The 14,017-nt window shown below is 48.8% G+C and overlaps 1 protein-coding gene across 1 annotated transcript in view; it reads right to left on the reverse strand.

Moving 5' to 3' along the window:
• The window catches only part of GUSB (glucuronidase beta), a 14,405-nt gene extending 388 nt beyond the window's left edge, over nucleotides 1-14,017 (reverse strand). Inside the window, exons 1-10 of the mRNA XM_014524497.2 lie at nucleotides 13,682-14,017; nucleotides 12,949-13,130; nucleotides 12,260-12,402; nucleotides 11,031-11,218; nucleotides 9,840-9,992; nucleotides 8,091-8,269; nucleotides 7,146-7,292; nucleotides 6,148-6,232; nucleotides 4,398-4,574; nucleotides 2,626-2,761 (exon numbers count right to left, since the gene is read on the reverse strand). Coding sequence (XP_014379983.1) covers nucleotides 2,626-2,761; nucleotides 4,398-4,574; nucleotides 6,148-6,232; nucleotides 7,146-7,292; nucleotides 8,091-8,269; nucleotides 9,840-9,992; nucleotides 11,031-11,218; nucleotides 12,260-12,402; nucleotides 12,949-13,130; nucleotides 13,682-13,852 — 1,561 coding nt within the window. The 5' untranslated portion in view covers nucleotides 13,853-14,017. The remainder of the gene's footprint in view (nucleotides 1-2,625; nucleotides 2,762-4,397; nucleotides 4,575-6,147; nucleotides 6,233-7,145; nucleotides 7,293-8,090; nucleotides 8,270-9,839; nucleotides 9,993-11,030; nucleotides 11,219-12,259; nucleotides 12,403-12,948; nucleotides 13,131-13,681) is intronic.

Consider the following 14,017-nt stretch of genomic DNA (forward strand, 5'->3'; position numbering starts at 1 on the left):
CCCCGCATGTAAATCCATCCATACAGCCCCCTTTTTAGGCACACCTCCACCCAGTTAAGTATGCCCATCTGTGTACATCAGTGATTCTCAACTAGGGTGCTAGAAAGGGTGAGGAGAATGGCAGACAAGGCCAGGCCACATCTGCCTGTCTCCCACCCATACTGCCCAGTCCCTCTGCAAGGTGGAGGCAGTAAGCATTGTAGTCTATAAACTTAGTTTTTGAAATCTAATACTGCACATTTCACAAGCTATAGAGGAGCGCTGTGTCCCAAAAAGGTCGAGAGCCACTGATGCAGACAACCTAATAACCTTTAGCTCACAGCAAGATAAAGTCTCTAATGTCCTGGTGTGAGAACTGTGTAACCTGAAGTAGCTGGCTTTTCTCCCCCTGCTGTTTCACAGTTCGATTTCACCAAGAAAACATTTTATGTTCCTGTTCTAAGGAATGTTTGAGTCACCCTTGCTGTTAACCTGCATCTTCCTTGACTGACTGTTCATGCCCTTTTGGACTTAAAACCAGCAGCCATGATGTAAACATAATTTTAAAATTAGCTGTTTAAACTCTCCTAATTATATTGATTAACCATTTAACTGACAACATGCCTACAGAGCAGCCAGCACTCACCCTGCTTGCCACAGGACAAGACATGCAGGTGGCAGGCAGCAAGTGGTGTTCCTGCTGCTGGCCATTGTGCCCTGCCCTACCTCCCTTTCTCCTCCTCTGGGAAGAAGGCTGGCTCTGCTTGGCTCCACTGCCACCTCCTACCCTGGCCCTAGTTACATGTGCAAACTGCTAGTGGAAGGGGCAGGCAGATGTGGAAAGACAGATTGGGTTGCCTCTGGGAAGGGTATGCTGAAGAAGTAGTATGGGTAAACCATGTAATAATTCATACAATGTAGTCCATTTTAAATGTTAACTGTAATGCACCAACAGTGTAAATTATAATTATAGTTTAACCTTTCACATCCCTATCAGATCCCTGTAGTCTTCTGTCACAGAGTGAAGCTGTATCCTCTCTCTCTCTACAGGCTGCAAGGGCATTATTTTTAATTTCCTGTCCATTTTCCCTGAACAGTTCCCCCCCACTTATGCCTGCATTTGTGGTTTCTGCTATTGAGAAATTGCTCAGTAGTATTTGAAACTGTCAGTTAAGGAGAACGAGTAGACGGCATGTTCATTTCCTGGCTACTACCACCCTGGAGACAGCATAAGTGTAACTGGTCCCTTATAATACTGCATGCTTTCTTTATCAGTCACAACTTAAGTCTTGCTGATATGCCACACTGTGGATCAAATAATGGTTGCACACCTATGCCAGATCTTGCCTTGCTTTATCCCCCACCACCAGTCCTAGCAGCATACAGCAGCCAACCATTTTTACCCTTGTTCCACATTGCCATACTGGGTACTGCTGCTATTAGAGCTGGACACAGGCTGGAAATGCCAGGGTAGTCACAGATTGAAATCCAGCTGTGTATGTCCTCAGTAGACAAGATGTTGAGGGCAGTCAGGCTTTCTGGGGGAGGAGGCAGTAATAAATGCTAGACCTCTTTTTCCCCCCCTTGATTCATTTGTGTGTGACGGGAAGTGCCACTGTGAACCGGACATGTTACTTCAGCATGATTGTGTCACAGAGAAGTGATTGCACCCCAGCCTGCTCTGCATATTACTCTGCACCCGTCCCACTGCAACAGCAGAAACAAACTAACCCTTCATCAAGTCACTTCCACGGAGCAGCAGCAAAAACTGGTTTTGTTTCTCTGCACACTAACTGCTTGGCTCCGGTTTAAAGCACAGGAGCCTGCAGGCATGTAGGTAGTTCTAATTCCAAGGCGTGAGGCTGTTGTCCTCAAACACTGAGCTCTGCCCCACTGTTACCATTCACACGCTGTCACTGGACACATCAGGAGACCAAGATGTGGGAGCTGGCTACACAGAAGACATTCAGAAGTTATCTGGGACCCGCACAGAGTCCTCTGCAGGCCACAGAAGGCAACTTTAAACAATGCTGTTTAGCTGACTGAATTAAAATTACTTAAAGGACACTCTTGTCTGGATCCACTGTAGCAAGCAGAAAAAAGTCTGATTGTTTGCATTTAAGTACTTGCTGCAGCATGTTCTTCCACACCCCCTGTTCCCAGCACAATTTTAGCCAAGCTGGTTATAGAAGTTGGTCCTATTTTGTAGCACAGCAGCAACCCTCTCCAGCAGTTTGATTGGTGTACAAAGTGAACAATGAAACTCTGAGACCAGGAGAGCAAGCTGCTTGTGGACCCTGCATGCTCTTCAAAACAACTCTGGAGAGTTCTTGGAGGAGCTGGATGATAAAACGAGAAGGAAGCTCTAGGGATGAAGGGCTGTTCTGGCCAGCTTTGCTTCCCTCTGGACTCGAATCTTAACATTCAAGCATCTACCTTTTCCTTCACCCCACCTGCTCCCCCAGTAAAGAGAGTTTCACAAAGGAAGCAACAAGGGAACTTCTAAATGAAGTACTTCAGTGTTACCTAAGCCAGCTAGGTGGTCTACGTGACTTGTTGGCACTTAGTTTGTCTACACCTGTCCAAAGTGGGAAGGCTGTGATGTTAGGGGATGGAAGCTCTTGTGCCATCCTGCGGTTGGCTTACCTTGGTCCGTCATGAAATCAGCAAAGTTCCAAATGAGCTCCCCGATCACATACTCCTTCCTCTTCTTGTCCAAGACAGCATGGTATTGCTTCAGCACTGCTACCTGGTACTCCTCGCTGAACATCAGTGGTGGATCCTACAGTCCAGGGAGGGAGAGGAGTCTTTTAAAATGCAGGCCACTGCCAATTCTAGCATGGGACTCTCTGCGGTAACTTTACTGACGACCTTTAAGGTTGCTCACGCACTCCATCTACCATGCAGTTGTGGCCAGGTCCAAGAGAGGAAACAGCAGCTGCTTCAGAGAGGCCAGGAATGGCAAAAAAGAGTGGGTAACTGAATGGGTACACAGGTGCTCTGTACCCCATCTCAAGCTAGCTAGCTCTGCCTTCTACAAGAGATTCTCATAGTTGTCCCAGAACAAAGCAGCTTTTCTCCCTAATGCCTGCTTGATATTCTCCCCAAATAAAACCCAGAATATTTCTAAATCTGTTCTCTGGAGATTGGGCCACTGAGATATGAATCAGCAATTAGCTGTGGCCTGCCTGTCAGAATTAGTCCTAAAAAGGAAAACTATGACATAGCGTAAGAGCATAACTTATTAAACAGGTTTATTTTAAGCAGTGGCTTGAACAATTCCAAGCAGGGTCAGCTTGTAAATCTGACTGGTCTATAATGGAAATGCTACAGCAGGCAAGTGACAACTCCAATGGAGAAGGTGTAGCTAAGTTTTATACATCTCTTCTGCAGCAACAGACAGAATGAGAAGGAAAACTTATTAACAGCCTGCAGCAGTCCTTTTACTGGAAGTGGAGACCTCTTCCCTCTCACCCTCCCTAGGATGGAATCCTTTCCCTTTTGAAGCCAATGGCCCAAAACTCACTGACTTAAGTGAGACCAGGATTTCAACACTTGCATCAGTATGGCATCTGGGGACTTTTACGTATAATGGAAAATGTCTCAACAGTAAGGGGCAAGTCTTCAGCCATTTGAAGGCTGCTGTAAAGAAGAGAGAGAGGACCTTTTCTCTTTTGCTGCAGAGAGCAGGACATGGACTAGTGGCTTGAGGTTGCAGTAAAGCAGTTATAGATTGGGTATCAGGAAAAATGTGTTAGAAGAGTGAAAAATTGGAATAGACTGCCTAGGGAAGTTGCAGAATCTCCATTGTTGGTGTTCAGGAAGAGGCTGGATAAAAATTGGTCAGATCTAGCAGCAATGGATATTGGCTGCACCCACAGCTGGGGACTTTGTCTGGGGGTCTATGCTCCTACTGGGACAAGAACCTGAAGGTTTCTAGCTAAAGAATCTAGCCCCTCTGTTCAGGGTTGGACTGATCCCAACATTTGGGGTCAGGACAAAATTTAACATGGCTAGACTGATACGGACTGGAAGAGTGGTTGCCTTCCTTTGCAGCAGGGAGTATAGCTCTCTATGCCTTGGTGCTCTCGGGCATATTTTAATTCCTGTAGCAAAAGGGCACTAACCACCATTGTCCCCCTGCTTTACCTGTGGCAGGTTAGGATCCTGTACCTTATAGTTGTGCGACAGAGTTAATCCATGCAGTTTTAGTAGTAGGTGAGACAAGGATTTGTATGGACCGGTTTGGATAGTCATCTAGTAAGTCTTCTAGTCTAACCCCTCAGGCACAGGGTTGGACTAGATGACTTACCATGTCCTTTCCAGCCCTACTTCTCTACACTTCTATGAAGCAGTGTTAAGTTTGAGTAAGACCTTATTTTAAATAAGTGTTTCCACAAAACCCCCCAAAAACTTACACTGTGCAGCCCAGATACAGCGTCTGCTCCATATTCACTCTGGATAATGGGTTTGTGGTAGGTTTCATACCAGTTCTCAAACTGTGTATTGAGTTGCAGCTGAATAACCTCCAAGTGGCCAGAGTCGTGGTACCAGGAGAAGTAGCTATTTACACAAATTACATCAACATAAGGAGCCTGGGGAAATAATAAATAGAAGCATCTGTAATGAAACCTAAAGTCTCCTACATAGATTAACGAAGCCAAATTGTCCTCTGGGAGAGCTCCATTTAGTTACAGGGAGGATGAATGACCTCTTGTAAAGAGGCTGCCCCAACCCCGCCCCTCTCGGAAAATGCAGGAAGCAATTTAACCAGTCAGTAATAATTTTTCTTACAGACTTAGGCAAACAGAAGCCAGTCTAACTTAGCCCTACAATTGTTAGTACTCCTGGAATTTCCAAGATGTCTGGCAATATATTCAAGCGTGGGTTTTTTTTAGCATGAGCTAATGCGATCGTCAACTTAGTGGTTATTACTTTGAATTAAACGCATCAGCAGGGCAATTTAAGACTAAGTGTTCAAGTTATATACCATTTCTACTACATGGACAGCATGATAAAGGGTGTCAGCCTGCTGGAGCAAAGCGGCATTGCTGTATGTTACTTGCCTAATGTTCTTCTAATGTGTTTGTATTAAAGGTGCTAACATGAGAACTTGTGTATGAAATTAGTTCTTTCCATCCCCTGTGCGTCTCCCTGAACTACTGGAATAAGCACGTTCCCACAGGAGGCAAAATGCCACTGTAGTCGGAGCAGTGTTTGCATTGCAACTAGGGATGGGTGGGATGTTACCTCAAATCAACAGCAGCTCCCTCCCAGCCCCCTAAAACTAACTCCACCAATTCTAATTCTGCTTGGGGAAGGGGGAAGAGTTGCAGTCTTTCCGAGTTTCGGGCCACATATTAGCTGTCAGACCGCCCAATTTGCACTCTGAAAGGAAAAGGAAAGATAACCTCAAGCAGGTATGTGTGTTATATACACACACCTGGCCACATGCTTTCTAAGAACAGAGCAGTTACAGAGATGTGTTAGAGTGAAACCACCGCAAATCCTTGTGTGTGGCATCTGGCTTCCAATGTAGTTGTTACCTATGGAGACACAAGCACTTCAAGGCTTTAGGCTGTCCGTAGCAGGATGTAGCCCATGAAGATGCTTAGGAACCACTCTCAGAGTGGAGGCACCTAGTTCAGAAGCTCCGGCTATGAAGCTGAATTCCTACTGGAGAGGTTTGGAGGTTACGGGAAGTTAACAGGTGGCTGCTAAAGATGATCAAGAGCCATTTAAACCCAAAGTTAAGGCAAAGCATTCTTTACTCAACCTCGCTGAGGACAGTTAAGTTTTAGGGAAGTTTGCAGCGGTGGGTTAAAAAACAGCTTTCTGCAAGGGTGAGACTCAGGCATAGATCAGCAGGCAACAGAACCACAAAGCATGTGTGAAAGCATTATATTTTTGCCTAGTGGGGCAGGTTCTGCACACCTTCCCCTCCAGAAACGCAACCCCGGCAACCTTTGTCCGAGAGATTTGGAGGGCTGGGCCCTATGTGTTTTGCGTCTAAACTCAGCAGAACAAACCTCTCCTGCCCTCCCTGGTTTCTAAGCATCTGTTATAGGAAGGGAGAGAAGTGGAGCTAAGGACCATCAAACATCCCCCATCTCCAGTTTTATTCAGCAAACCAAAGAAAAAAAGATCTAGAAAATAAATTAAACTTACACCGTGATCACGAGCGTAATTAGCATTTGACACAAAGGTTACAGGTCTGGTGGGATCAATGGCTTTAGTATGAGCTATCACTGTCCTGTTTACAAACAGTAAAACACAAGCGTCCATCACCAAGGAGAAAGCCTCATAAACCTCAAGAACTCCCCCGCCCCCTCACATTTGGAGCAGTTTAATGGAATATTTTTAAGGTCAGAAGTGCAAGCCACAGGGTGGTGTTCATCTCTCTTAGTATGCAGATAATCTTGGGAGGGAAAGCAATGGACTTGCTCAGGTGAAGGTTACACAGTGAAAAGATCAGTGGAGGCTGCTGAAAGCCAGAGAAATCACAGCAGGAACTCAAAGTATGGGGAAGTGGTTTATCTACCTCTCCCTCAAACCAGCAGCACTGAGCTGTGGAAAGGGGCTGTGGCCCTTTTCCTGTTGTTAAGAAGATGAGTAGTGTGGATCTGTTCAGCCTTTAAGAAAGCCAGTCCCAAGAGGACAGTCACCAGCTTCCTGCAGATCAAAATAAGCAGCCAAGTACTGCGACTTCCTCAGCCGAGGGCTTCCCCTATGCACTGACTGAGCTCCACTGCAGTCCAAAATTTAAGCCAGAAGTGACTCTGACCCCTGATTCCCTGCAGTAAGGAGAAACCCAACCATGTTCTGCTTTTGCTGAACCTTAGTCTCAAAAAGGGCACCTCCTCCTAAATGGGTTCCCAATAATTTTTAACAGTTCCTTAGCCTGAAGAAGGAGCAGGACAAAGTGCCACTGTGGGGGATTGGACTCACCGTGCAAACGTGCATGTGCACCAGGCAAAGACCCAGCAAGCACAGAAAAGACTGAAACAAGTTTTACAGACTTTACAAAGACTCCTGAACAGAGTATGGGAGTTTACTGCTCGGTAGAGAAGGATGCCTGTCTTCCCAATTCAACTCCTTGCTGTCTGCAACATTACACAGCCCATTCCTCATAATCAATCAAGCCATGTGCAAGAATCTGCACTTACTTGAAGTAGTTAGCTGCTGGAGGCAGCTCTGAGGCGGGCTCATTGGCTACAGACCACATCACGACCGATGGCCTGTTTTTATCCCTGCGGATCAGCTCCTCCATCACCACCAGATGATGTGCCAAGGATTGGTTCCCGAAGTTCTCACTCAAAGACACAAGGAAGCAAAAGTAAGTCACACAGCTGCCGAGTAAATCCATTTTTGTGCTAACAATAATCACCAAGGACTTTGCAGCAGAAAGGTCTAAATTAAACCTTGACAGGAGCCCCTCCACAGAGATGGAGCTGACCCTGTGTCCCTGGATAGGGAGTTGCTACTTGCAGAATGGTAATTGGCTTGAGAAGTGCCGGCAAAATATGCAACCTCCCTTCCACCACACGTGCTCCTTCCCAAAACTGTCTCCTGGCTGCAACACTTCCTCCTCTTCCTCCAGAAAACACAGCGCTGCCCAATCCTGTCAGAGACCCCAGCAGCACCCCCAGGATTTCTTCCGTCACCAGTGCAGCTTGTGTGCCTGAACTGAAAATGAACCAAAACCAGAGCCTTTCATCAACCTCCTCTCACTCATCGCGAGTGGTCTGGCTAGATTGAGGTTTGCTGAAACAGGACAAGGCCACATTGGTTCAGATGAACTGGGTCTTTTCTGTACAGATTTAAAGCCACCAGGTTTAAAGCAGCTCCAGTTACAGCTCAGGAGCCTACAGTGTGAACAGGCACAGCTCAGGCCTGCAATACAGATGGGGATAGACCCAATTAGCTCAACACTGTGCAGTTTAGGAACAGAGTTTGGTCCTACCTCCACTGTAAGGCTGCATTATGCTGTGCAGTGACTATAGGGAGAAGCTGTGCTCTTGCAGTCTGAGCTATCACGACTGGTGCTCAGCAAATACTCATTTTAAGCAGCCCGGGTAAAAAGCAGAGAGGACTTTCCACCAGTCGCTTACATGTCTTTCATCCCCACTCCAGGACACTCATCAATAACCACGATGCCATATGTGTCGCACAGATCCATGATCTCCTCTGCATACGGATAGTGGCTCGTGCGGAAGGAATTAGCTCCAAGCCACTTCAGCAAGTTGAAGTCCTTGGCGATCAGGGACCAGTCCAGTCCTTTACCACGGATCTGAGGGAAAAGCAGACAAAAAAATCCATTATGAATAAGGGACGAACAATACTTTGCACCGCACCAAGCTAAATCATGCAACCTGCCACAAAGTCTAAGTGCATCTCTTCCTCAAAGGGCTCTGCCCGTGTTCCTGGTGCCCTGTCATAGCCAAACCTAAAGTAACCATCTTTTCATGATCTGCTTTTATTCAGGTCTTACCTTCTCAGGGGTGACAGGTAGATCACACCCAGCCCCAGAGTCTGGAGGACCAAATGTCCAGCTTTGGGGTCTGCTAGCCCTTGGTCCTATTGCCTGTCAGGTGAGATGGGGTGTAGTGGACTCGGCTCCCCTCGCCCAGGGACACTGTTAAGTAGCTCAGGCGTGTTTCTTACAGTCCCTTCCTTCATGTCACAGCAGTCTCTCCTGCCACAACTCCCCCTTCAGCTTCTACCAGGTTCTTGTAGCTCAGCTGCCTCACCACAGTGATGCCACTCAGCAGCCCCCTTCCCTGACTTGCTGCCCCATTCTGCTTCAGCCACTGTTATTTGTAGCAGCAGTTTCTAACCAGCTCTTTCACCACAGTGTGTTTTACCCATTAACCCAGGGAGGGGCAAAATATGGCCTACGGGCCAGATCCAGCTCGTGGAGGGACTTTGTCCAGCCTGCAGCAGGTCCCTTGGTCCCACCTGGGCCAGGTGCCATCCTGTCCATGGTACATCCCACTGGCCCCTGGCATGCAGCAGGGCTGGGGCGGCTCCACAGTTGGACTGCATTTCTAGGCAGCCTTGGTAGTGGCAGCTCCTTCTGGCTACCACGATTGCTAGCCCCACAGAGTCTGGCAGGGACCCATATGCACAGCCCCGGCCCCACACCCACTCTGGACTTGCCCTAGCCAGAGCAGACCAGCTCTGGACCAACCAGGACCTACACACACAGCTCCAACCCTTGGCCACCCTGCGCCTGCTTCAGACCGCCCACCCACGATGAGCAGCAGTGGCAGCAGCTGGACAGGGTGCAGGCTCCAGGTGACTGCAGCAAGAAGGGCCCAGCAGCAGCAAGGGGGAGGCGGTCACTCTTCCCCCATGCCCAGCTTCTGCCCAACTACCACCACTTCTGCCACTACTCATCATGGGTGGGTGGTCCAAAGCAGGTGCAGGGTGGCCCAGGGCTGGTCCCAAGCTGGTCCGCTCTGGCTGGGGCAAGTCCAGAGTGGCTGCAGGGTGGGCTGGGGCTGTGCGGGCTCCAGGCTATTGCGGGGAGCATGCCGATTGGTCTATGACAACTCCCCAAAACTGCCTCTTTGGCCTGCAGGCCCAAATAATTGCCCACCCCTTCATTAATCCCTTCTAGGCTGCTGTTGTGCAAAGTCTATGTATAGTACAATGGAGTGCACATGCAACAAGCAACTAGCACTACAGGGCCTAAACCACTCCAACAGAAATCCCTCAGCAGCCTAGTTCATCACTGGCACGCATCTAAAGCTGACTAGGAGTTCCTGGCAGTCCCATGCATGAATCCAGAGTAGGTGGACGGGAAGGGAGCGGACAGGAGCAGTTCAGCAGTTCGATGCCCTGCTCTAGGCACTTACGTCAGCATCTTCATGCTTGTTGACTCCGTGGAAGTAGAAGGGTTTCCCGTTGATGAGGAACTGGCTGCTGGTCACATGTACAGTGCGGATCCCAACAGGGACTGTGTACACATCCTCAGTCAGGTCCTCGTCCACCTGGGCTGACAATTTAACCTGGAAACACAACACAAGCCAACACCCATGTCAACACAGAGCACAAAGGGCAAGACACTCACTGCTCCTCTCATCAGACAGTCCCATGCCATGGGACCCATGCTTTGTGCTCCCCATCCATTTTACAGCTGTATCTCAGCTTTCCGTCCTGGTCTGACCTACCTCTCATCTAACCGTGTAGCCAGAGGCCAGGGTCAACTCCTGGCAGAAGGAGAAGGTGGGAGTCCAGGTTTGGGTGCAAGGAGGAGAAGGAAGGCAGGCAGGCTGTCTAGCTTTAGACCGATTTCTCTAAAGGGCTCGGAGCTGATTCCCGCTCCTGACGGCCAGTACTATCCCGCTGGGGCATGACTCCGTAGCACACCACCTCCCAGTTACCACCTAAAGACTGAAACTCAGCCTGCTCCCAAGAGAGATGCACCTGGGGCTTTGGAGACTATCTGTGGGCTGACTGATCCAACCACCATTCGATTCCAATTCACGCAGAGGAGATAAAGGCAGGTAGGGACTCCAGTCTCAAGGATTTGGTGCTATATTCTGAAAACAAAGCTATACCAGCGTATTGTACTGGGGAAGAATGCTCCTTGCATTTGTAGAGCGAGAGAAATATGTTAGCAATCCATCCCAGTTAATCTCCGCCTGCCCATATGATCACTCTCGCCTACTTGGTCAGGGGTCTAATCCAGCTCTCATTGAAGTCCCTGGAAGCACACTTCTTCACCTTCAATAAGAGCTGGATTGGGCCTGGGGACAAGACAGCGGTACTGATCACAAGCACCGGGTAAGATTTTGAATCTAGCAGCCTCTCAATCCTCTCCCCCACACCCAGTCCTTTTCCCTCAGCATTTCAGCTTCACTTTAGCAAAGCATAAAGCTGACAAGGTTTGATAAGCATTATGGAATGAATAAAGATATCATACAGGGCAGGAAGCAAAAGCAGGTAGCCAGCTGCTTTCAAAAGGCATGTTGAGGAATGTCTCAGCCTATCCATGCACTCCCTTCAGTTTACTGGGGGAACAGTGAGATGAATGGGCTCATTACCTCTAAATAGTAAAGGTAGCCAGGGTTTTCATGCATCAGATAAGGCCACCAAAGTTTGGGATCCACCACTTTCAATTCCCCCACAGCTTCCTGGCCTGTGGCAACCACTTTTCCCTCTTTCTCACGTAAATTCAGTGACAAGGAGTATTGTGAGCTGCCAATCACCGATACCTCATATCGCACCACACCTGGCCCAAAGGAAAACACAGAGCAAGTTAGAGACCCATCTTCCATCACACACTCAAAGAAGCAGTGGGTGCATTTCCTGGTGACTCCAGTGATGGAAGTCACTGCCTTACAGTCCTCTCCCAGTCAGCACCTCACTGACGTGTTGCCCACTGGGCGGCAGGCTCCTGAGACATATCACTCCCAGTTCAATGGAGTGTTTCTCCTCTATTTGTAAACCTTGACTTAGAAGCTATGCACTAGTCAAGATTTAAAAAAACAAACAAACAATTGCTTATCTGAATGTCATGTTTTAAAGGTTTGTGGGGACTGCTTGGCTTGTCATATTGGTAACAGAGTAGAAGGCTTCCAGCTTTAGTGTGCTGGTTCAAATCCGGTCCAAGAACTCAGAGGCACGAGACCAAGTCATGACTGACCTACAAAGGGCTAGTTTGGTGGACACATGTCCACAACCCCAGTGACCACTGCTACTGCTTCCAGAGACAGATCAGCCAGGAGTGAATGTGCTACGGAGAATCCACTCTTAAGAGTACAAGTGCAGGACTCAGTCTGTAAACGTGGTGTCCTGCAATGTCCCTGCCAAACTTCTGGCAAGAGAGGACTTCATCTCCCTGGATGTGTTTGTCAAAGCTGCCTGTCATGGACAATAACACCAGCTGTTTGTCCAGCTCTACAAACATGTACAGCACCATATACCCACCTGGGCTGACCAGTCACCATACTCCTGCTTCTCCATGGGGCTAGGAGCCCACAGAGAAGTGAAGGGGAGGTGGGGTTCACAGCTGGGGTGTGCTACAGGACAGGAGAACCAACAGATATTAGGGGACAAGCTGGCAAAGCTGCCCCAAACACAGCCAGCAGAATGAGAAGGCAGGAATGGGTGGCTTGATGAAGGGAGTTGTAAGGGACCAAAGAGATGACAAGCACAGGGAAGGGCAGGGCTAGGAGGCCAGGCACTTACACAGCCAAAGGAAGGGGTAACCCTTTCATTGCCCCCTTTCACCTCACAGGAAATGGGTTGCTGCAATTGCCTGGGCACGTACCGATGTTCCCCGAGAGGGCAGTAGTCACAGTGATGTCGTCTATGTAGGCAACAGGGGTTGTGTACACCACAACCGGGCGGTGAATTCCCGCATAGTTGAAAAAATCAAACTTGGTGTTCTGTACAAAGTAGCCCTTGGGATACCTGTGCGTGAGCAAGTAAAGGAGAGGGGAACAGGTCACAGGCCAGCCCACAGGAGCAAAAACAGAGAAAGAATGAGTGGCACACTATGAATCCCTTGCTTGCAGTTAGGGCTTGTCACTAACACTGCAGCAATGATAGCAACCCCCCATCAGTAAGTGAACAACAGACGGGCGACAGAGGTGGGACTTTGAGGGGCAGGGAAACCCAGATTGCCCTTAAAGACAGAAGTGTTGGGGTCCATTCCCATCTCTGCCACTGCCCCTCTACCTGCTCCTGGGTAAATCACTTACACTTGGTTTTCCATCTGGAAAACAGGTGCAGTAATACAGTCTAGCTCCTGCACAGCACTGGGGAGTAATGGGCAAAATTCACCTCTGCTGCAAAACTGCCATGCATCAGGGCTGAAGACAGTCCACGTGTTCAAAGATTACTTGGAGATCTTTGAGAACAAGTGGCTAAAATAGCTTCCCATCAAGTTATTCTTACTGAGGACAGTCCTGGCAGGTAATTTCTATCCCCAACATTTTAGCAATTCTGTGCACTTACTTAGACTCATCCTTCAGGTACTGAATCGTCCCAGGAGGCAGAGTGTATGGCGACAGCGTGTTGTTGACTGCGATGGTGATGCGGCATGGATCTCCAGGGCTGGCTTGAACAATGGTGCTTATGTCAGCTTCAAAGGGGAGGTGGCCCCCTTCATGCTCCACAACCTGCACTCCATTGACCCACTGCAATGGGAAGAAGTGGAAGGCTCAGTGTCACCATTAGCTCTGTATGATGGCGATGAGGAAGGCAACATGACTGCCAAAAATGCTGAAGCAAAGGTTTGAGTTAGTTTCCCCAGGGCTAATCCTCTGGCACATGCAGGCAACCTGACTGCCCCAGTGAAGTCACACACACAGCAGAGATCCCCTTGATGGGAGACTAGTCTCAGGGCACTCTCTTTAGCCCTCCCACCGTTTACCAAGGGAACCCTTCAGTCATTGGCTCTGGTGTCGGAGAAGCTGGAAGACCATCACTGGGACTTTGTATAAAACCTCCTGCCCTTGGAGGGAGTTGGGCTCAGATCCAGTTTTCACTTCCAGAAGCTGCAGCTGGCCACACAAAGGGGAAAACTGCAGAGTGCTGAGAGGTTAGCAGCACACCGCCATGTCTCAGGTACAGGACCCACCATTTCCCATTACACAGGAAGCACGAACCACCAGACAGGTTAGTGCTGATGCTCTGGGAGCCCTTCTGGCTTGAACACACACAAAATGACCCCTGGCTCCCAACTTACCACTATGGCATAGTAATGGGCGCTGCCCACCCGAAGCACCACCCGGGTCTTGAAGGTGTCCTGAAGCCAGTGCTTGGGAAGCAGCACCTCCTTCTCATACCACACCCAGCCGATGAATCGCCGCAGGTTGGGATCCTGAGTGATGTCATTGAAGCTGGCAGGTACTGGCATGTCAATCACAGGTCCACTCTGAACGGGTCAAACCAGATAGGGCGAGTTTAAAAATAAGAAGTGTGAACTTTTTAAAAAAGGAAGCAGAGCTGTGTGGGTCACAGAGCAAGAGGCTTCACTGGCACACCCACGATGGGCCAGATGCTGCTTTATAATCGACCAGCC

The sequence above is a fragment of the Alligator sinensis genome, unplaced genomic scaffold (genome assembly GCF_000455745.1).
Source record: "Alligator sinensis unplaced genomic scaffold, ASM45574v1 scaffold1227_1, whole genome shotgun sequence".
NCBI lineage: Eukaryota > Metazoa > Chordata > Crocodylia > Alligatoridae > Alligator > Alligator sinensis.